This window comes from Electrona antarctica (genome assembly GCF_951216825.1).
Source record: "Electrona antarctica genome assembly, chromosome: 14".
In the NCBI taxonomy this organism is placed as follows: Eukaryota; Metazoa; Chordata; class Actinopteri; order Myctophiformes; family Myctophidae; genus Electrona; species Electrona antarctica.
This window is the reverse complement of record NC_136795.1, coordinates 39,783,265-39,805,985: the sequence shown is the minus strand read 5'-3', so window position 1 is coordinate 39,805,985 and position 22,721 is coordinate 39,783,265. Positions and strand designations below refer to the sequence as shown.

At 44.1% G+C, this 22,721-nt stretch overlaps 1 protein-coding gene across 1 annotated transcript in view; it reads left to right on the top strand.

The window, feature by feature from the left end:
• LOC306937309 (multidrug resistance-associated protein 1-like) overlaps positions 1-20,005 on the top strand; it is a gene marked incomplete at its 5' end in the record, with an annotated part of 60,718 nt that extends 40,713 nt beyond the window's left edge. The window contains 19 exons of the mRNA XM_079520980.1: positions 703-906; positions 1,906-2,052; positions 4,206-4,293; positions 6,756-6,952; positions 7,116-7,292; positions 7,654-7,821; positions 8,409-8,595; positions 9,204-9,276; positions 9,616-9,733; positions 10,714-10,921; positions 11,976-12,286; positions 12,925-13,124; positions 14,332-14,458; positions 14,656-14,757; positions 15,448-15,594; positions 15,915-16,073; positions 17,352-17,518; positions 17,934-18,128; positions 18,887-20,005. Coding sequence (XP_079377106.1) covers positions 703-906; positions 1,906-2,052; positions 4,206-4,293; positions 6,756-6,952; positions 7,116-7,292; positions 7,654-7,821; positions 8,409-8,595; positions 9,204-9,276; positions 9,616-9,733; positions 10,714-10,921; positions 11,976-12,286; positions 12,925-13,124; positions 14,332-14,458; positions 14,656-14,757; positions 15,448-15,594; positions 15,915-16,073; positions 17,352-17,518; positions 17,934-18,128; positions 18,887-18,995 — 3,084 coding nt within the window. The 3' untranslated portion in view covers positions 18,996-20,005. The remainder of the gene's footprint in view (positions 1-702; positions 907-1,905; positions 2,053-4,205; positions 4,294-6,755; positions 6,953-7,115; positions 7,293-7,653; positions 7,822-8,408; positions 8,596-9,203; positions 9,277-9,615; positions 9,734-10,713; positions 10,922-11,975; positions 12,287-12,924; positions 13,125-14,331; positions 14,459-14,655; positions 14,758-15,447; positions 15,595-15,914; positions 16,074-17,351; positions 17,519-17,933; positions 18,129-18,886) is intronic.
• Between the last annotated feature and the right edge of the window lie 2,716 nt (positions 20,006-22,721).

Below are 22,721 nucleotides of genomic sequence, written 5' to 3'. Positions count from 1 at the left end.
ATGCAGCTGGTTCAGATAGAGGGCTAGCGTGCCATGCAGTGAGTGCGCGTTGTTCCGTCTGCTCTGGAGAAACCACCATGCACAGTAAATAAAGCTTGTTAAACCAGATATGCTCTTTGTTTACTCGCTGCCACTCAAATACACCACGTTTGGCAGAACGACCCCCATCATTAGGAGAATTAGTAAAGACAGCCCTTAACACACAGCCTCCAACCAACCAACTATGAATGAGACGGTTTGGCAAAAAACAAACAAAATGCAGACGTTACACCAGTGATGGAAGAAGTACTCACATTTTTTACTTAAGTAAAAGAAGAATACAAAAATACAGGAATGTGGAAAAAGACATTTAGATTTACGTAGCTGTTTACCGTTTTTGCAGATGTTAGTTCTCTCTCTCATTCCTTAACTCCAAATCCATCTTATTCCTTAATTAAAACTCAACATCCACCTCATGTCTTAACCCATTTTGGGCAGGAACCCCTTTTGGTGTTTTAAACATTGTTATAATTTAGCTATTGAAAAATAGCACATCTACAAGCTTATAGAGCTTGTAGGTCTGCTATTTTTGAAAAATCGAAGAACGACCGACATAGAAACATAGCTTTTTCAGAAAACTGTCAGGATGTAGAAGACATTTTTAGAATCTGATCTCAGGTCAAAATTGGTTAATCAATGCCCATGGTGATCCCACGCCCTCAGGAGGTCCAAATGAAGTTCATGGACGGACGGATCAAGCTGATGAACGAGATCCTGAGCGGCATCAAGATCCTCAAGTTCTACGCGTGGGAGCGGGCCTTCCTGGACCGCGTGCGAGACCTGAGAGAGAAGGAGCTCAACGCTCTGAAGAAGTCCCAGATCCTCTACTCCGTCTCGCTGGCCTCCTTCAACTCCTCCACGTTCCTGGTGAGGAAGCCAGTGGGCATCAAGTCACACCATAATACATAACATGCTATATCGTTGCTGTCGGCCGGGCACAAACCTCTTATCTCCATATTACTGTATATGTTTTGGTGTTTTCCTTCTGATTATTTTGGTGTAAATTAACACCCTAATTAATCATACTACAGCATCACACAAAAGTATAAAAAATTGCAGATCTACTCATCTACAAGCTCGAAACGTGGCGAGAAGCAGCGCGTTTTGAGCTTGCCGATCTGCTATTTTAGCAATGTTTTTATTAGAATCCCCAAAAGTAAAGGACATCATTTATGAGGGTTCCACCCGACAGAGACGAGACAATGTGTTTCTTTATTTATTTTTTTTAAGATATTTTTTTGCGGCTTATGCCTTTTATTGGTTTTTGAAGGGACAGACAGTAGGCTGACAGGAAATGGGAGAGAGATGGGGGAAGACATGCAGTAAAGGCCGTGTCGGGCTCGGGAGTCGAACCCGCGGCACACTGCGACTGGATTACCAGTCGGGTGCCCAGACGGTTACACCACCGCCTGGGCCGACAATGTGTTTCTTAATGTGGTTGTGAAATCAGTCAGGAATAATCAAGCATATTACATATTAATCCCACTTCCTGTGTGTGAGATGATATATAAGCAACGTAATGATTATTGATTGTTATTTCCCTGCAGATAGCATAATGATTGTTATTTCCCTGCAGATAGCATAATGATTGTTATTTCCCTGCATATAGCATAATGATTGTTATTTCCCTGCAGATAGCATAATGATTGTTATTTCCCTGCAGATAGCATAAGGATTGTTATTTCCCTGCAGATAGCATAATGATTGTTATTTCCCTGCAGATAGCATAAGGATTGTTATTTCCCTGCAGATAGCATAATGATTGTTATTTCCCTGCAGATAGCATACTGATTGTTATTTCCCTGCAGATAGCATACTGATTGTTATTTCCCTGCAGATAGCATAATGATTGTTATTTCCCTGCAGATAGCATTTTCCATGTTTGGGGTCTACGTGTTGATCGACGACAAGAACGTACTGGACGCTCAGAAAGTGTTCGTCTCCATGGCGCTGATCAACATCCTGAAGACACCGCTGAGTCAACTGCCCTTTGCCATGAGCACCACCATGCAGGTTAGAGGAGAAGAGTGTATCATCACTTACTGCTGTGAAATATGACCAGGTGAGAGGAGAAGGGTATATGACCAGGTGAGAGGAGAAGGGTATATGACCAGGTGAGAGGAGAAGGGTATATGACCAGGTGAGAGGAGAAGGGTATATGACCAGGTGAGAGGAGAAGGTTACTGCTGTTAAATATGACCAGGTGAGAGGAGAAGGGTATATGACCAGGTGAGAGGAGAAGGGTATATGACCAGGTGAGAGGAGAAGGGTATATAACCAGGTGAGAGGAGAAGGGTATATGACCAGGTGAGAGGAGAAGGGTATATAACCAGGTGAGAGGAGAAGGGTATATGACCAGGTGAGAGGAGAAGGGTATATGACCAGGTGAGAGGAGAAGGGTATATAACCAGGTGAGAGGAGAAGGGTATATGACCAGGTGAGAGGAGAAGGGTATATGACCAGGTGAGAGGAGAAGGGTGTACCTTTACCATCACGTACTGCTGTTTAATATGACCAGGTGAGAGGAGAAGGGTATATAACCAGGTGAGAGGAGAAGGGTATATGACCAGGTGAGAGGAGAAGGGTATATGACCAGGTGAGAGGAGAAGGGTGTATCATCACTTACTGCTGTTTAATATGACCAGGTGAGAGGAGAAGGGTGTACCTTTACCATACTGCTGTTATGCAGGTGCGGAGTATATCATTTAGGGGTGCAACAGTTAACGGGGTACCAATTTTATCCAGTCAGAAAGAGAGAACTCCTACAGGATAATCAAGTGAAATTGTGATCACTCAAATAAATTGAAAATTGGAACTGGAACACTGTCATATTAAAGCTGATAAAGGGATACTCTCTCCTAATTGGATGAAATTGGCAACCCACCTGAACATTTATTTTCTGTTTAATAAAGAGCTGGAGAGACAGAGAGACACACCAGTTACTGAACAAATACTCTATATACACCGGTAGATAGATATATGATTACTATCAAAATATAGAATTTGAACCTTTTCACAACAGCAGACTTAAAGTCGTATTATTTAACTTTTTGTATTAAATTAAACATGGTATAGTAGAATACTATTATGGCAGGTACACTATAACTTTTTTTTTTTAAATGTTTTTTTTGTGGCTTTCGCCTTTATTTTATATATTTTTTATGGAGGGACAGACAGTAGGCTGACAGGAAATGGGGAGAGAGATGGGGGGGTGACATGCAGTAAAGGCCGTCGGGATCGGGAGTCGAACCCGCGGCACACTGCCAGACTGGATTAGGCCCAGGCCTACACTATAACTTTTACAATTAGGGTAGTTGTATTTGGTCTCTCTGCTCATATTGAGACATTTAGAACCTGTGTGTGTGTGTGTGTGTCTAGGTTTGTCATGACCTTTGACACAATCCTGTTTCTGGTTTGACCCAAATCTTTACCTTTGAAGGTCAGTTTCTCCCCTGAGCAAGCAAGCTGGCAGGCTCTATTAGCTCATAGGTAAAAAAAATAAAAAAAAAGATAGAACAGGAAAGTTACGTACTGTATAGTGGAGCTTTAATGCACTCAATACACTGACACCACGCTAGACAAGAACGCCCAAAAACGTCACATCCGGTTTTAGCCTGGGGGTAAGAATTTCTATGGCTGCCAATGCAACTTGGTCCAATCCTTAATCACATACGGACAAACATCTATGCCGATGCTATCTAACTTGCGGAGGTAGCGTGCCTTGTCCACGGGCAACAGATCTTTCAATGTATGGCATTGCAAATACGTTTGATAATCGCTACTCTGCTCAATATTGTTTTGAAAATGCCGCAAATTGCATTGCAGTGAACGAGCGCAAATCACAACTTCCCCCGGTCACAGTTTGAGGCGCTGTTTACACACCGTGGTGTCAGTGTATTACCAATTACAATCTCCTGCTTCTGTCGTCCCGAGTGCGACCTGTGGCTTTATCGCCATCTTCCGAAAGCTATATGGCGAGTGTGTATTCAACCTGCTCCTGCTGTGAGATGATCTTGTAATCACCACCCCACATAATCCCTCTGACCGCGGCGATGTGAAGATAATGACAGTTAGCGTTCATAAGCTGTTTGTGGAGGTCAGCCTTCAGTAAGCGGAGCCGCCCGATGAGTAATGGTTTCTGTGGCGGACTGTTTGTCTTGGCGCAGGCTATCGTCTCCCTGAAACGTCTGGGGAAGTTCCTGTGCCAGGACGAGCTCAAGCCGGACAACGTGGAGCGCCTGCCTTACAGCTCCGGTAAGCAGAGCACTCTTGAAATGCACGGCCTGGCTTTTATCACTTTAAACTCCATGCATTGTTCCGGCTACGGAGTCCCTCTGGGCTCTGCAGACGCATCTGATCACACTGATAAGAAGCAGTATGCACGCAGCCCGCAGGCCGGGGCCAAAAGAAACCGACCGCTCATTAGATGCGACTAGAGAGACCTGCGGATGGCGGATTTAGCCGCGGTTGCCGCGGGTAACCGCGGATGGTGCGGTTAATATACATAGGATGATATAATTAATGCGGTTGTATAACGGGTGAGTTGGGTTATGAGTTATGCCCTCATATATTTCCATTGTGGTGTCCCAAGCCAGTATAGAGACCTGCAGATGGCGGATTTAGCCGCGGTTGGTGCGGTTAAAATAAGTGGGATGATGCGGTTGGATTTGCGGTGAATTTGTGGTTGCGGGTGACAAAAGAAACTCCATCCGCAGTTCTCTAGATGCGACGTAAAAGTGGTCTCTGCACTCACGCGTAAAAAGGCATCCCATCAAACTTTCAGATGCTGTTTTCCTCTTTGGAGGAAGAAGAATGTTTTAGGATGGATGTTTACTGTGATCTCTCGCTCTTGAAATATACTGCATAACTTGGTTATTTTATGTTGTGTATAAACAATTATAGCGATCAGTGTAAAATGTAATAAACAGGTTATGTTATCATATCGTAATAATGTATGAGGCGTGACGGACTGACAGCCATATATGGTGGTGTGTGACAGATCGACTGACGGGACGGATTGACAGGTTTTGCAGGTTTTCATAGTAATCTGCGACCTACAGTCGCAAAAATATTATATTATTGGACTGATGTCATTTTATTTTACAGTGGGTGGTAAAACATTAAACATTTAACCCTCCCCTGGCTCTCTGTACTCCCGGGATCAGCTGATGTCATTTATACAGCAACCACAATCCCCAGTAGAAGCTATACACACACCACCACACCCATAAAACATGTCTGCTTCCTCAGCAAAACCCAGGGGACACTTCCTAAAGCCTGCCCACACACACACACGCACGCACGCACGCACGCACGCACGCACACGCGGGCCGCGGCAGTGCTGCAGCATGACAAACTCCATGCTCCCTTAATTGCACGGCACTTATAGCAACATAATTATAGGTGGCAGCTAATTTAATCAACACAGCATCAGTGTGCTGTGGCTCTTATATGTGGGGGAAACTATAATTGTCTTGTGCAGTGGTGGAAAGTGACTACATAAGTACATTTACTCAGATACGGGTACTTTTACTTTATTTCATTTTTCATACTATACTTATACTGTACTTTTTACTCAACTCATGTTCGTCCTGCGCGCGCTAGGCCAAGATGTCAAAGTGACTTCACAACAATGTGTTGTGGGCAGCGAAGATGGCCTTGCACGGAATGAGCGGTTGCAGCGAGGGCATGTGATGAGGCTGGCTAGGTCAAGAGTTACCAAACCTTGCAGGGCATGACAGCTCCGCGCATACTTTAAGGCAGTGGTTCCCAAACTTTTTCATGTCAAGGACCCCCAAATTTGCACTAATTGGCCCACGGACCCCCATTTGAAGAGATATGCCAGGGACCCCCATAAGAGAAGATGTTTTACCTGTCACAGTGCAGGAGCTTTAGGACCCAAATGCAAACAGATAGGTGTAGGCAGAGGACTTCAATCCAAGGGTTTTTATTCCAAAACACGGTCAATACAAGGAACTTCAAATACCAGGAATACACTTACTAGGAGATAATCATAGACATAGATACATGAGGAGCAGGACACTCATGACATAAAGTGACGAACTACAGTAGCAAGGGAACAGAACAAACAGGGGGGTATAAATAGACACAGACTAACTAGGCACAGGTGAAACAAAACTCAAAATCAAGACAGGGATTGGCTGGGGGACTAAGAGGACAGGAAAACAAAGACTAATCACAATACAGGTTAGACAAGGCAGGTACAGAACTACAGGGGCAGACAGGAAGGCACAAAACAATACTAGAAAATAAAAAGTACACAAGTTAAAGGTTAAACTCAAACTGTAACTAAGACAGGGAAAACACAATACTACAAAATCACAGGAACACAACAGAAGGGTAAAACAATAACAAAAACCAAGAACAGGGTACACAAGAAAACATAACACGTCACGGACCGTGACATTACCCCTCTAGCAGTGATTTTCAACCATTTTCGTTTCAAAGACCCCCAGATTGACATGCATTAGTCTACGGACCCCCATTTAATGGCATTTCTATCTCTGGGACCCCCAATTTATATTGTAAAGTCAATGTTAATTTAACTCTGAGAGGTACCAAACGGGTGCGTTTGGTTCTATTTGTACACTCTCAGAGTTACAGACCCAAAAGGGTCCCCGGACCCCACTTTGGGACCCACTGCTTTAAGGCCCACGCATACTGGAGCTTAACACTCTCTCTCCGTCCCCGCCCAGACGGTGACGGGGTGCTGATCGAAGCGGGTACGTTTGCCTGGTCCAAGGACGGCCCGCCGTGCTTACGGAGGATCAGCGTGCGCGTCAAGAAGGGCTCTCTGGTGGCGGTGGTGGGTCACGTGGGCTCTGGGAAGTCCTCGCTGCTCTCCGCCATGCTGGGCGAGATGGAGAAGAGGAGCGGCCACGTCTCTGTTAAGGTAAACCCGCGCTGCGGTGCGTGTACTGTACGTCAAATCCCAAACAATCCTGTAGCAACTCACAAGTCCTTCTTTTTGTAATAGAGTAACTTGAAGTCCTGACGTCACTCCCACTACCCACTACCCCGGGATCACAGAGTTCTCTTCTTGCGTTGTCCCCCAGGGTTCCGTGGCCTACGTCCCCCAGCAGGCGTGGATCCAGAACGCCACCCTCAAGGACAACATCCTGTTCGGCCAGGAGAGGAAGGCGGGCTGGTACCACAGGGTGCTGGAGGCCTGCGCCCTGCTGCCCGACCTGGACATCCTGCCCGCTGGCGACGGCACCGAGATCGGAGAGAAGGTATAGGCTATAGGCTACTACTGCGCCTACTTCAGTCATCAGTGAATCCTATACAAAGTCATTAATGAATCTTATTTAACTCTCGGAATGTAAAATTGGACCTATACGTGTAACACTTACAGATTTGACTAGCTATAGTCAAGTCAGACTTCAGTAAGAGACTTCAAAGAGTCTCCTACTGAATCTCCTACTGAGTCTCAAATGATTGGCTCAAGAATGCGACAAAAACAAACTTCATGGTGTGTGTAATTGATGGAAAACAAGTAATTTTTTTGTGGTTAAGACGATGTTTTCCCCTCTGCTCTCGTCTCCTATAACGGTGTGTGTGTGTGTGTGTGTGTGTGTGTGTGTGTGTGTCCAGGGCTTGAACCTGTCCGGGGGACAGAAGCAGAGGGTGAGCCTGGCCAGGGCTGTGTTCACCAAGGCTGACGTCTATCTGCTGGACGACCCGCTGTCTGCCGTGGACGCTCACGTGGGACAACACATCTTCGACAGGGTGATCGGACCCAAAGGGGTGCTCCGAGACAAGGTGACAGAGAGAGAGAGAGACAGAGAGAGAGAGGGGGGGAGGGGGGGGGGGGATGCATGGAATGCTGCATTATTTTGTTATGTCATGTGCAGTGGTGGAGAGTAACGAAGTACATTTACTCAAGTACTGTACGTTTGAGGTACTGGAGTATTTTACTTTTACTTCTACTCCACTACATCTCAGAGACTAATATTGTAGTATTATTCCACTACAGTTATTTGAAAACATTAGTTACTAGTTACTTTGTAGATTTTGATTATTGTTACAAAGCATGCATTAACCCTCAGTCCTATTTAAATGTAGGGTATTTGGAAAATAGCCGATATAAGCTCACCCTACTTTAAAACCCATTCTGGGCGGGAACCCCTTTTGGTGTTTTAACTAAGCATTATGTTATACTTTAGCTATTGAAAAATAGCAGATCTACAAGCTCGTAGCGTGCCACCGAGTGGCGCGCTACGAGCATGTAGGTCTTCTATTTTTGAAAAATCGTGAAAATGTGGCACAAATCTTTGAATATATATTCTTTCAGATGACTTTTTTTGACGTCAGGCAAATGGGTTAACGCTTGTGTTCTACGTCCACAGACACGCGTGCTGGTGACCCACGGCCTGGGCTTCCTGCCCCAGGCTGACCTCATCCTGGTGCTGGTGGAGGGGGAGATCACAGAGATGGGCTCCTACATGGAGCTGATGGGGAGGAAGGGAGCCTTCGCTGAGTTCATCCACATCTTCGCCGGCACCGAGCGGAAGTCCACACACATGAGGGATAAGAGTAAGTCTGCGTCACTGTTCCGTGTTTATTATAATTTCCGTCTGCTTTGCCCATCTGGGGAAAAGGGCGAAGTTCCATGACATGACGAGCTGGGCAATATGTCAATATTATTATTATCGGGAAAGCATCTGTGTGTCGTAGCCCCTCCTATTCCCAGCTTTGTGTGTCTGTGTTGTGTACCATGGAATGTGATGATTTGTTTGGCTGAGCACGGAATGTGATGATGTACAGTATGATGATGATAAGAGCAACCCTCATTCACACGAGTGTGATTTTAAACTCACATCTTTGCTTCTGGGAGTCCCTGGAACAACATATTTTGAGATGGGGGTCAGCGGCCAAATACATGGAATTTCGGGGGTCCTTGACATGAAAAACTAAAGTTTGAAAACCACTGATATTGAAACCTACGTTTCTTTCTTCAGAAAACTTACAGGTTAAGCATAATGGGTTAAGATTCACTCTGATTCACTCTAAGATTCACTCTGACTTTTCCTCTTTGAGGAAAAGCAATCGGCATTGTTACTTAATTGGGACGTCCTGTTTTTTTTGTTTTTTTTACTCAACTCATTACTCATTGTTTCACTGGTGTCTTGTTTCTGTTTCAGGCACAAGGAAGTCTGTGTCTCGTCTCAGCATGACAGATTTCTCCATCGACCTCTCTCAGGAGCAGCTTATCAGGTATAGGCCTAATAACGAGAATGAAACATGCACACAGTCACGCACCAATGAAAGCATACATGAAAGCATGCAGGCACGCAGCCACGCACGCACCAAAATCTGAAACTTATTATAAGCCTTAGCCAAACACATTTCAAGCAACCTCAACCATCAGGAAAAAGTCACCCTCTCCCTACTGTAGATTAGGAAAAAGTGATTTTAAAGCCACGTGTGCCTTGCAATTTGCAAATAGAAAACGTTTGCATTACGGAGGCCAAATTGGAGCTGTGTGCGTTTGTGTCAGCCACGTTTTGCTGTGAATGTGAATGTGAATGCACTGCGTTTGTGCTTGTGCTATAGTTGTGACATGAGCAGTGCCAGTGTGCAGACGATGGAGGCCATCTCAGACGCGGAGGACGGGCAGGATGCAGAGGACCTGGGAAAACTCACCGAGGCGGACAAGGCTCACACAGGCAGGGTGAGTGAGAGCTGCAGCCAGCCACGCAGCAAGGCCAGGCAGGGTGAGTGAAAGCTGCAGCCAGCCACGCAGCAAGGCCAGGCAGGGTGAGTGAAAGCTGCAGCCAGCCACGCAGCAAGGCCAGGCAGGGTGAGTGAAAGCTGCAGCCAGCCAGGTAGCAAGGCCAGGCAGGGTGAGTGAGAGCTGCAGCCAGCCAGGTAGCAAGGCCAGGCAGGGTGAGTGAGAGCTGCAGCCAGCCACGCAGCAAGGCCAGGCAGGGTGAGTGAGAGCTGCAGCCAGCCAGCCAGGCCAGCTAGCCAGCCAGGCCAGCTAGCCAGCCAGGCCAGCTAGCCAGGCAGGCCAGGCCAGGCAGCGTCACACTAACAGACCCCCTCACTACTGGAAAACAACCCATTTTCCTTTGAGTGTGACATGGTCGCGACCATAGGAAACTGCAACTCTACAGTCTAGCACAGGGGTTCTCAACCTTTTTGGCCGGGGACCCCCGGAAATGCTTTGGCCATGTCTCGCGACCCCCTCCCCGCCCCCCTCCCCACACCGCCAATACAAACTGACCTTAATAATAGAGAAAATATATCATAAATTAATACTGAAACCAGATATAATCATTAAGGAAAGTTTATGCATGTACTAAGTGTACTATGTAAACGCTTCATTTCCATTTTCCAGCCATTCAGTTGCAAAAAATAAAAAATTAAAAAAAAAAAAATTTTTGGAAAATAATTTGGGGACCCCCCAAAATAATTTGGCGACCCCCCGAGTGGTCGCGACCCACGGGTTGAGAACCCCTGGTTTAGCACAGTGGTTTCCCCAATTAAGGTCTTTTAAGACATTTTTAATACTTAAAAAGACCATTGCGGCATCAAAAGTAATCAACAAACTATACTATAAAAACGGGTCAAATGGTCAAATAATTTAAGATTTTCTTTTGTTGGAAATAGCCGTTGTAATGGTTCAACCTGTTCCTCTATCCCTCCCAGGTGAAGCTGGAGATGTACAGGGAGTACTTCAGGACCATCGGCGTGGCCCTCATCGTGCCCATAGTGTTCCTGTACGCCTTCCAGCAGGCCGCCTCTCTGTCCTACAACTACTGGCTGAGCCTGTGGGCCGACGACCCCGTGGTCAACGGCACCCAGAAGGACACCGACCTCAAGCTGGGTGTGTTCGGAGCCCTGGGGCTCGCACAAGGTGGGTTCAGACTGCAGTCGGAAGCATGTTGCACACCAAAGAATAGGCGATTATCTTTGGTTATTAGCTATTTTAAGTAGTATTTGAAGTGGTCCAACGAGAAATAGAATAGATTAAAGAGCGCGTATTAGTTAGTGTTTTATAATAATTAAAACTAAACGTCATAATTCTACATATTGTGATAATTGTTTAGGAAACAAAGCTATGTGTGTTGTATGTCATGCTGATGTTTCACAAATCGCATTTTGACATTTTATTTTGCTTTAATAAGTGGTAAATGGTGCATTTATAGCACTTTCATCCAAAGTACTTAATGTGTGCGAACAAGTGGAATAAGGACGCTAGTAGTAGATAGATACTTTATTAATCCCGAAGGAAATTTGCTGCTGTTAGTGTTCATATAGTCTCGTGTAGCCATACAACTATTCCACAATCTCCGAATGCTCCCGAAATCCGAGTAAGGAAGCTGCCATTTCCGTTCACGGAAATATATTTTAAAATATCTTTAGAGCTTATTTTTTTAATTTCCTTTTCTGCTAAGCAGAGATGCTTAGATGATTTATGTTTATATTAGGATAAATTCGCGCAACTGTAAAGACGAAACAGAAGTGGCGAGGAGGCTCCACTACCGCTTTATAGTTTACTCATGACAGCTCTTCCGTTGCTCCTTCCTTCTGTATGTATTTGGAAATAAGCCTATCTCACAGAACTTCCCCGCCCCCTTAATACGCCCCCTTTCGGGGTTAGTGGTGATAGCGTGACGTCACTCCATAGACGCTACATGTTAACAGAGGTAATTTAAGAAGTCTACAACTTTTGTTTTCTCAAGGTAAGGTTTGTTCTATCTGTTCGAGCTGATTTACCATCTTGTTTGCTTCATAATAATATTTCTCCAGAGAAAAAAAACGTGTAAATGCTAATGTTAAATGACACCACTATCTACCGGAAGTGGGCGTGGAAAGCGGGCTGTGAGATAGGCCTATTGCGAGAGGCAACAGTCTGGTAACGCGAGACTAGTGTTCATATGGTTCCATGGCTTTTCCTTCCTTTCAAGGCATGGCCATGTTCGGCACCACGCTGGCCATCTCGCTGGGCGGCATCATCGCGTCGCGCCACCTGCACATGGACCTGCTCAACAACGTGCTGCACTCCACCATGTCCTTCTTCGAGCGCACGCCCAGCGGCAACCTGCTCAACCGCTTCTCCAAGGAGATCGACGCCATCGACTGCATGATCCCCGACGGCATGAAGATGATGCTGGGCTACCTGTTCAAGCTGCTGGAGGTCTGCATCATCGTCCTCATGGCCACGCCCTTCGCCGGCGTGGTGCTCCTCCCGCTCACCATCGTGTACGCCTTCATACAGGTAGGGGGAGGGGGGAAAGTACTCTCATGTCTTACTTAAAGTGAAAGTATTGATACTGCAATGTAGAAATAATACTCTGTTACAAGTAAAAGTCTGGGATTCAGGATTTGTATTGGTATCAAGATGTCCTTAACCCATTCAAGACATGAACCCCTTTTGGTGATTTACCCCTTCTGGACGGGAACCCCTTTTGGTGTTTTACCCCTTCTGGACGGGAACCCCTTTTGGTGTTTTACCCCTTCTGGACGGAAACCCCTTTTGGGGTTCTTGTTGCCATGTACAGTATATTAGCAGCATAACATTTTTGTAATTTTTGAATAAAAATGTGAAACATCATCAGAAAACCTATTTCAGTATTTGGAAGGCGTTTTTAGAAGTTTTCAAATGTATAAATTGTATACAAAAAGCATTGTGAGCTTGTTGATCGATGGTCGTCAATTTTCAAATCAGAAACGTATAGGGTTGAAGTGGTTGATAATTAATATATGTTTTGTCATCATAATATAAATCTACAAAGTAACTAGTAACTAAAGTTTTCAAATAATTGTAATGGAGTAAAAGTATAATATTTGGATATGAGATGTAGTGGAGTAGAAGTAAAAGTAGCCTATTGGAAATCACTCTCTTCTCTTGTGCAGTGTTTCTACGTGGCCACGTCTTGTCAGCTCCGCCGTCTGGAGGCGGTGAGCCGCTCTCCCATCTACAGCCACTTCAACGAGACCGTGCAGGGAGCCGGCGTCATACGAGCCTTCAGAGAGCAGCCGCGCTTCATCCTGCAGGCTAACGGACGCATCGATCTCAACCAGACAGCCTACTACCCGCGCTTTGTCGCTACCAGGTTGGGAGATCGTATCACATTATCCTACAATAGACTATTGTCTAGTAGTAGGCAATGGTTCCCAAACTTTTCAGGGTGCAACCCCCCCCAAATAATCATATTTGAACTGGGGACCCCCCACTCTGACAAGCACTTGGAATTTAAGGCATTACTGTACACTTAGTTTGACTCGGTTCCACCGAAAAACTATTGTGAAAATAGCTGATCTACAAGCTCACAACGCATCGCGAGTGTGAGGCGTTATGTGCTTGTATATCTATTTCCACAATGCTTGCCTCTTTCTTTGGTAATATTTGACAATTTGGCCAATGTGGTTTAAAAAGGTCTTAAAAGTAATTCCGATGTAACTTTAGAAATGTGCAGATACCCTGCATACACTTATACTGTATGCTGGTTTGGTTTGTTTACTGTCGAGTCAGAATACAATGTTGCACATTAAGCTAGTCATTTGGGAACCAAATGGGATTGTGAGGTCGGCTTAAAAGTAAGTCAGTGAAAATCCCTTTGAATGGCAAAGATGGACCAGGAGGCAGGCTTGCAGGTGAAAAAAGGGGTTCAATGTGTTACAGGCCTGAAGAAAAAAGGGACAACTAAAAAAACAGCATGCCATGACTTAATATAGAGGTACAGGTGTCATTGTCAGCCTCTCCCCATGGCATTCCACAGTGAACTGAACCATTCCCCTTTATATAGTCTACAGACTCCACCCATGGCTAAGTAATCAACCAACCCCAATGTACTAGCAATCCAGCCAAGATGCTCCCCATAATGTAATCAGCTCTTCAGGCACCACACCCTACTTCACAGGCTTCGAGGCAGGCTTCAGATCCCCCAATAACAGAATCTGTGCAGATAAACACAAGCATTAGAATCCATGTCTCAGCAGAATGTGCACCGTCTGTGGGACTGATAATCTACCAGCATGTTAACAGCATAAATACAATAAATGTGTATTGTTGAACATCATCAATACAATGAATGTGTATTTGTCTGTCAGAGGCTGCTCTGTCATCCACGACACACGCACACCCACAATAATTTGGGGACCCCATTTTGACGGAAGCCAGTGATCCACATTTAACCTCTGTGGTGTGTGTGTGTGTGTGTGTGTGTGTGTGTGTGTGTACGTGCGTGCGTGGGTGCGTGCGTGGGTGCGTGCGTGCGTGCGTGCGTGCGTGCGTGCATGTGTGCATGCGTGCGTCTTCAGGTGGCTGGCAGTGAACCTGGAGTTCCTGGGCAACCTGCTGGTGCTGGCGGCAGCCATCCTGTCAGTGAGGGGCAGGGACTACCTCAGTCCTGGCATCGTGGGACTGGCAGTATCCACCTCGCTACAGGTCAAATATACACACATTCACCTTTCATATTAGTCTTTCAAAGTTTTACTGATGCTGAAGGTTTGAAATAATTATTATCATTCTCTATTTCATAGCAAAGTTAATACGATCCGTCACTCAAAAACAAACAGTCTTTTGGGCTACATATTTCCAGTGTAGCTCTATTTGTCAAATCGAAGTTCTATTTGTGCCTAAAGGTGACGGGAATCCTGAGCTGGATTGTCCGTGCCTGGACCGATGTGGAGAACAACATTGTGTCCGTGGAGAGAGTTAAAGAGTACGCTGACACGCCAAAGGAAGTGAGTCGTTATAGCTGAATATCAGCATTACTTTATGACCACATAAACATACAGTATTATTATTCTATGCAAACACTGACATACCAGTTACCAGCTTCATCACGGTATCACTCTGGGCAGGTGCCTCTGCTAAATGCCTGAATTATAAATTGTTTTAAATTGTATTTTCATGTATCTATTTATAATGTCTGAATACACAAACCTGATATGATACCTTGCAACTAGCAATGTGGACAGGCAGTCGTAAAGATCAGATATCGTCACTGTCGGGTGGAAAACTCATATTATGGGCAGTATTATGCGTGTCTTAAGTACCAGGTCTTATTACTTAACTTAAGACCTGGAGGCGTGATCAATGCCATTTGGCTATTCTGAGTGGCCAAACAGCATTGACCACGCCTCCAGGTCTTAAGACCTGGTACTTAAGACACGCATAATACTGCCCTATGTCCAAAACTGTTACTTTTCAAATTCAAAAACAGCAAAAGTAGCAGATATACAAGCTTGAAACACGTCGCTTTTAGATTACTTTTGATGCTTTTGTGTGACGCTATAGTATGATCACTTGCGCGTTAATTTGCTGAAAAAAACAAACACAAAAAGAGGTTTCTGCTCGCCAGCAACGATATATGAAACAAATTGGGTTTTCCTCTAGTCTGAAACTAAAGCCTGACTGGCGTGGGTTTACAGGCACCGTGGACCATTGAAGGCAGCTTGCTGCCTGTGGCCTGGCCCACGACCGGCACCATAGAGATAGAGGATTATGGACTCCAATACCGTAAGGGCCTGGACTGGGCTCTTAAAGGCATCTCCCTCAACATCCAGGAGAGAGAGAAGGTCAGGGACACTCACATCCTCTTATCCAGGCACTTTCAATGTAGATTTGTTTTATGGAACCTAAATAAGAGAAAGCAAGACAATGAAATACCGAAACTGTAAATTGCAAATGTACTGTGACAGAAAATACACTGATAAGACTGTTATAAGTGTCTTTATTCATAGAAATCGATTAAGCTTGTACTGGTTGAGGATTAAATCCCAAACACACAATCTTTCCCCGTGTGCCTCCTTTGCATCCCTCTCAGCTTTTCCATACCAAGGGAAAATATTTGAATCCTTCTTTGTCACATTTTCCTCTGACTCTCTCCTGTTTGTAGGTGGGCATAGTTGGGAGAACCGGAGCTGGGAAGTCCTCACTGGCTTTGGGGATTTTCCGTATCCTTGAAGCTGTGAAGGGGAAGATCTACATCGATGGAGTCAACATCGCCCAGATCGGCCTGCACGAACTCCGCTCCAGGATCACCATCATACCGCAGGTAAAACACAAATGTATACAGCACACAATGTATACATGCACATACTCATATCAACACGTCAACACGTATGAGGTTGTAGATTCCGTCTCAATAGCAAAGACTTGCTATCAAAGTGTCACTTTGAACCTCCTAGTATGTCACTGAGACACGCACGCACGCACGCACGTCTGGCAGTAAGCTAGCATGGTCCAGTAGTCCAATCCATCAAACGTTTTAGTGCTGGCTAATTATTCTCCCAGTTGACAGGCAAAGAAAATACACACAGTAAAAGATTGCAATCTTCCATTTTATTCCGAAAACATAGCTAAGAGGCAAGGCAAGTGCATTATTTATTATTCCCGCCCATACCAAAATTCCGTGACCTGACCATGGCATTCAATCGATGTTTATTTTGGACGGATGATAAATTATTCGACTAAAATCCCACCCTGACTGGTTGATATGGGTGCTGCAGTGCACTCTGAAAGTGTGTTGCAACGTTAAATGTAGATACATCTCATACAATTCACCATTCAGGCATTTAGCAGCGTGAATTACAAGCGTCAGAGTAAATGACATGAACTCTAGTCACCAAACCACAGGGCAAATGGTCACGTAAGTACAGTGGAAAGAAATACTATTTAGTAACTAAGGATAGGTAAACAACATGAAATCTGTCTATAACGACGTGCTATCTAAATAACATTCTTAGACGCTTAAGTATTTCGCCGTTTGGTTTTCCACCATGTGGCCTTTTGTTTTGAATGAGAGAGCCACTGAGTGGGCGGTGCAGACCACAGGGAGGGCCTGTTTTACATTGGGTGGAAAACTCCACCCAGATGGGATGTAATCTGGTCGACCCACTCAAGTAGGTTATTTCAAAGTGTCATATGAATTGTATGGGAATGCCAGTGTTGGCCATTCATTTGTAACGTTACTCACCTTCGACAGGCAGCCTCTGTAGACATTTTTAAAGCACAGCTCAAGACCTACTTCTACACTCTTGCTTTTGGTTGATCTGTTTAAATTCCTTGTTATTCATGTCCCCACTGTGTTGCATTACTGCTATTATTTTAATAATTTATCACACACACACACGCACGCACGCACGCACGCACGCACGCACGCACGCACGCACGCACACACACACACACACACACACGCACACACAGAACTGGACACTAAAAATGGGTTTTAGACTTAAAAATGGTTATGGTCTAGCTAGCGAACCTGAGGTCCATCCACTTCACACATACTGTATACATCCAACGTACTGTACTGTGTATTTCCGCTCTCTAGGACCCGGTGTTGTTTTCAGGCTCTCTGAGGATGAACCTGGACCCGTTTGACGGCTACTCTGACGAGGAGGTGTGGAGAGCTCTAGAACTGGCCCACCTCAAGAGCTTCGTGTCAGGTCTGCCGGACAAACTCAACCACGAGTGTTCTGAAGGAGGAGAGAATCTCAGGTATGTCACGTCGTTTTTTCTTCCTCTTCACTGAATTCAAACGTTTGTATAGTAACTCACAATGTAATATAAACTGCTCATAATGTGATAACGGTTCATAACGTACCGGTAATAACCCAAATGTAATAAAAGCTCATGATGTAATGATGATGTTTCACTTAACGCAATAATGTGCTCAGACAGACATACTGTACAGTACTGTACACAGAATAAACACAGCTGCAGTGCACTCACAACATCCTAGTTCATAATCCCTTCAAACAAACCTGACTAAACCGTAACATGCCTGTCCAAAATCGGGCGCCGCTCAAGTCTAGTACGTTATAAATCTAGTTGAAGATTGATTTTTTTTGTTTTGTCTTTACTTCCCTCCCTGTCTATCTCTCTGTCTCCATGCCTGTCTCTGTGTGTCCAGTCTGGGTCAGCGCCAGCTGGTGTGTCTTGCCAGGGCCTTACTGAGGAAGACCAAGATCCTCGTCCTGGACGAGGCCACGGCCGCCGTGGACCTGGAGACGGACAACCTGATCCAGTCCACCATCCGCACGCAGTTTGAGGACTGCACCATCCTGACCATCGCCCACCGCCTCAACACCATCATGGACTACACCAGGTATAGGGTCACACATATACGCCTCGTACGAACACTACGACGAAGCAGTGTTCATTTTGACAGCAAATTTTGATTTAATAGTTTTAGTCATTGTCTTTTGAATAACGTGTCATTTAGTTTGTCATATTTCAGTCATCTGAAATGTCTTAGTTTGATATATTTACTTAATAGTCGACTAAATATCATAACATTTTAGTTGACTAAATCTACAGTTGATTTTTTCGACAATTGTATGGCGTCGTTATGCCTGATTTTACACTTTACACAAAACATAAAATAAAATGACTTGACTTAGTTTTACTGGATCTCTAGTCCCTCCCTAACATTTTAGTGTAGTTTTTTATTTGTTGACATGCTTGGTGGAAGGATGTTTTAAATAATTTACTGCATTTTTTGTTACTGTATTTATTTTACAATGTAGCAACCGTTGGTTTCCAATGATTTTGAAACAGCTAGGTGGTTTTAGCACCCAGCTCTGTGTCAAGCCTAACTAACTACAAAATAATATGGTTAAGTCATTTTAGGCGGGAACCCGTTTTGGTGTTTTAACTAATCATTATTTAGCTATTGAAAAATAGCAGATCTACAACCGAGTGGCGCGCTAAGAGCTTGTAGGTCTGCTATTTTTTTTAAATCGTGAAAATGTGGCACAAAACTTTTTTTTATTTCTACGTCAGGCCTAAATGGGTTAAGTCACATAAGAGAACAATGCAGGTGTTTACACTTAGTCGTCTAATACTGTATTTAATTATCTACAGGGTCATCGTGATGGACAGAGGTTACATCACAGAGATGGACTCCCCCTCCAACCTGATCTCCCAGCGTGGCCAGTTCTATCATATGTGCCGGGAAGCCGGTCTGGCCTGATCTGACCCTGCATCCATCATGAAACACCCAAAACCAGACTGAACATGGTTGATGAAGGGCCTTAATGGAGGACTTGATGGATAAAAAGTACCATGAGACTCAAAGAGTAGAGACAATCTGGCTCATTCTCATCACAGGCCGGGACAACGAGGACTGCGGGACTGTGGTTGTGTTTGACACTGTGACGCACATGCCAAAGACATGCTCTCGTAATCCCCAGAAGTGAAAAGTGGTATACTTTTGCAGCGTCTCACAATATGACTTTGTCAAAGATCGTACCAGCGACTCGTGGAACCTGCTGCGTGTTGTGTAATGAATGAGGACAGCGATGACCAAAACGTATGGCTGCCCGCGAGACACCAGCCTCCTATTATAATAGCTCCATGTACCATAATAGAAAAAAGCTCTATACACATACAAATACACAAACACATCATTCTTCATGTAGCTCTTAACTACGTATACTTGTGTGAAAGGTGCTTGAATAAGTGTAAACGTCATCATGTCATGTGAACATGTTTAAAAGGGAAAAGCTGTTGTATTTCCTTTCTCAGCCTCGTATTCACGGAAATGTCACTGAAATTCAAAACCTTGCAAAAGAACCACCTATTTATTTATATGCAACGAACAGAGCTCTTGATACAACAGCATATCAAGAATGTAAATCATGTTGACAAAGGTTTGACTATGTTTGTATTGTCCTTTCACATTGGAGTGAAACTTTCAGAGCATGGTTAGTTTTTTTTGATTATTTAGGCATGAAGGTTGCAGAAAAGGCTAGACCATACCAGCACTTGTTAACACATACCATTTTGTATAAACGTTCAGGGTATTTGCAGATCGGTCATTCAAGTGCCTTTTCGATGTTCAATTCATTAATTGACAGTGCATTTGTTTAGTTGCTTTCTATCTTTAGTCAATATGCTTAAAAGTTAAAGATAGGGGAGGTTTAAAAAAATAAACTTAAGCATTAAGACATTATTCCATCCCTCCAGAAGAACACATATTCAAAACACAAGAGCATAATCAATCAATCAAGCGTAATAAACAATTACAGAGAAAAAGAAAAGAAGAAGCACTTCGTGGGTCCTTTAATACTGCAGCCAGGTGCTCTTTGGAGAGGGTTTCAATAATACAGTTCTACACCTTTGAATCTGTAAAGATCAATGTGGAAGGAGGTAAGAAGGTGGCAAACTTTAAAGAGGACCCAAGGCAACTCTGTGCAGTTGAGGTAGAAAAATCCTGAATTTCATGCTATTAAAAAACAAGGGTTAAAAAAAACGACCAACACGTTTCGGCCTGCATGGGCCTTCATCAGGGTCAACTGTTACAACAATTACATGACATACATTTTTAATAGGGATTATTACTTCTTGACTTCACTCCACCTGACAAAGATGAGTCATTCATGACATCTAATTCAAAACATCTATGTCAGCTTTTATTGGGCTTTTCCATAGAGGGTATGCGCATGCATAACTCGAGGGGCAAATCTAGTGGCAAAGTGAGTTTAACGTTTAATGCAATCAGGTAGGACTTTTCATTTCACTTATTCATTTCTGTTTGGATGTACAGTATGGGCTGTCAAGGCCAGAAAGTAGATGATGTTTTCAGGCGCATACCCAGTCTATAGTGCCTTTCCATTAGTGGCCAGAGCTTTGGGCCCTCATTTATCAACGCGGTGTTGGTGTACGCCAAAATATATATGGGTGCAACACATATACATACACACATAATACATTTCCGCGAAACCTTGAACTTGAACGTGCGCCAGGACAAAAATCACGTCAGGTCGGGAGCTGTCGTAGGCTTTGTCCTCAGCTGTTTTTCTGTCGTACACAAGCGGAGCAGCAGTCTGAACTGCTGACAGGCTGTCACAGGCATCTAAACATACGTTTTCACTCCTAAAATGTATAAAACTAATAATACAATATTTCCAAGTGTGCAAGCAATTAAAATCGCAACAATGTTGCAAGTTAGATGCTTAAGCCATGAGTGTTTTGCATGAGCATACATGCGAGGAGCTGCCTGTGCAGAGTGAACTGCAGGTGCGGAGAGTCAAGAGCTCCCAACGTGGGTAGCCTACTGTAGCTTAATCTACAGCAGGCCGATGTCTTTCTGGAGTTACGGTATGTGCAATCTCCTCCTGTTTAAGGATAAACCCGACGCGTCGCTCGAATGCCAAATATGCCGTGCCAGCGCAAGTGGGGACTGCATCGGAGATAGGTAGGCTAACCCAGCCAGCCCACCACCACCAGTGCCAATGCCACATGAGGCTACGTTAAGGTTTATGCATGCTGCACATTCATATAATTGACAGTTGACAGCCCAGCCAGCTGCAGCGACTAGCGAGGCAATCTAAATAGACTGTCAGCAAGGCAAGCGGGGGAAACTTTTTTATTGGCTTTTTCCATCATGTAACCATGGTTTCCATACGTTGTGTGGTCGTATTGCAGTTGTTCATGTCGCAAAAACGAAGGCGAGGCTTGATTTCATAGGGCATGCCAGATTGATTTCAGCCGTCACATTTATCACTGCTAGGAATGAAATTAAGGAAGGATCAGCTGTTTGGGATCATTTTATAAATGTCGTGCCGACGTGAGTGTACTCCAAAACCTAGGCTCGAATTTGGGGTAGATTTTACACTCGATTGATAAATGAGGGCCATGATGTTGAAATCTTTGCACACGACTCACTGTTCGCTGCTTCATCAGTCACAAATGACTCATGTTTCATGAACACCTCATAAAAGCTGACATGGTCGAAGCAGTATCCATGAATGTATGTTGTACATACAGCTATTTATTTGTAACAATCAGACAATACAGAAGCCTTTCAAGAAAATCAATGACTTTTTTCCCCATAACTCTACAAAACCGATCTTTCATTATTAAAGGACCACTTCACCACTTTTCAACCTATCTTCATATAATAGGTCCTCACTAATAATCATGATAAAATGATTTTCTAATCAGTCTGTGTCTCATAGGAGGGCTGTGGGCAGTTTAGAAACCGTCTTCCAGTGTCATCATCATTAGGCAGATTTTTTTTAAAACAAGATTATTTTACAAAAATGTTTAGATTTTCATCATCGTGAGAACGATGGCTTCCATTTTCGCATTGCAAGTTTTCAGGACTAGAAAGCCTGCAGTTTCTATTAGCTTGTATTCCCCATCGATGATGTCACTGGAAGACGGTTTCTGAACTGCCCACAGTCCTCCTATGAGACACAGACCAAGTAGAAATAAATTGCGCCATTTTTTCATGATTATTAGTGAGGACCTATTATATGAAGATAGGTTGAAAAGTGGTGAAGTGGTCCTTTAAGAATTGTGTGCATTTCTGTGGAGATTCAATGTGTCAGCTTTGAAATGTATAGGAAAATAAAATATGTATATTACACAGTAGGCCTATACCACATGTGCCGATTAAATGTTTGAATATAATGACATTTGTCTTCTTTTTTTCATTTTTCATGAACAATCAACAAAAACACAAAAAAAACAGTAAAGCCTCTCCCGTATGTGTTCTGTGGTGACTCTTAATATGGGTGCTTTGGCTGTTTTAGTGGTTGACTAAAAGTCTTTCCACACTGGCCACAGTTGGGTCATTTCTGATACTTCTGTGACCGTGGAGAGCGAAGGTCCGTTTGTCAGTGCATTTGCATCTATGAAGGTTAAATAGCAAATTGAGCTCTCATGCCAACTCCAAAATGTCTACCATCAG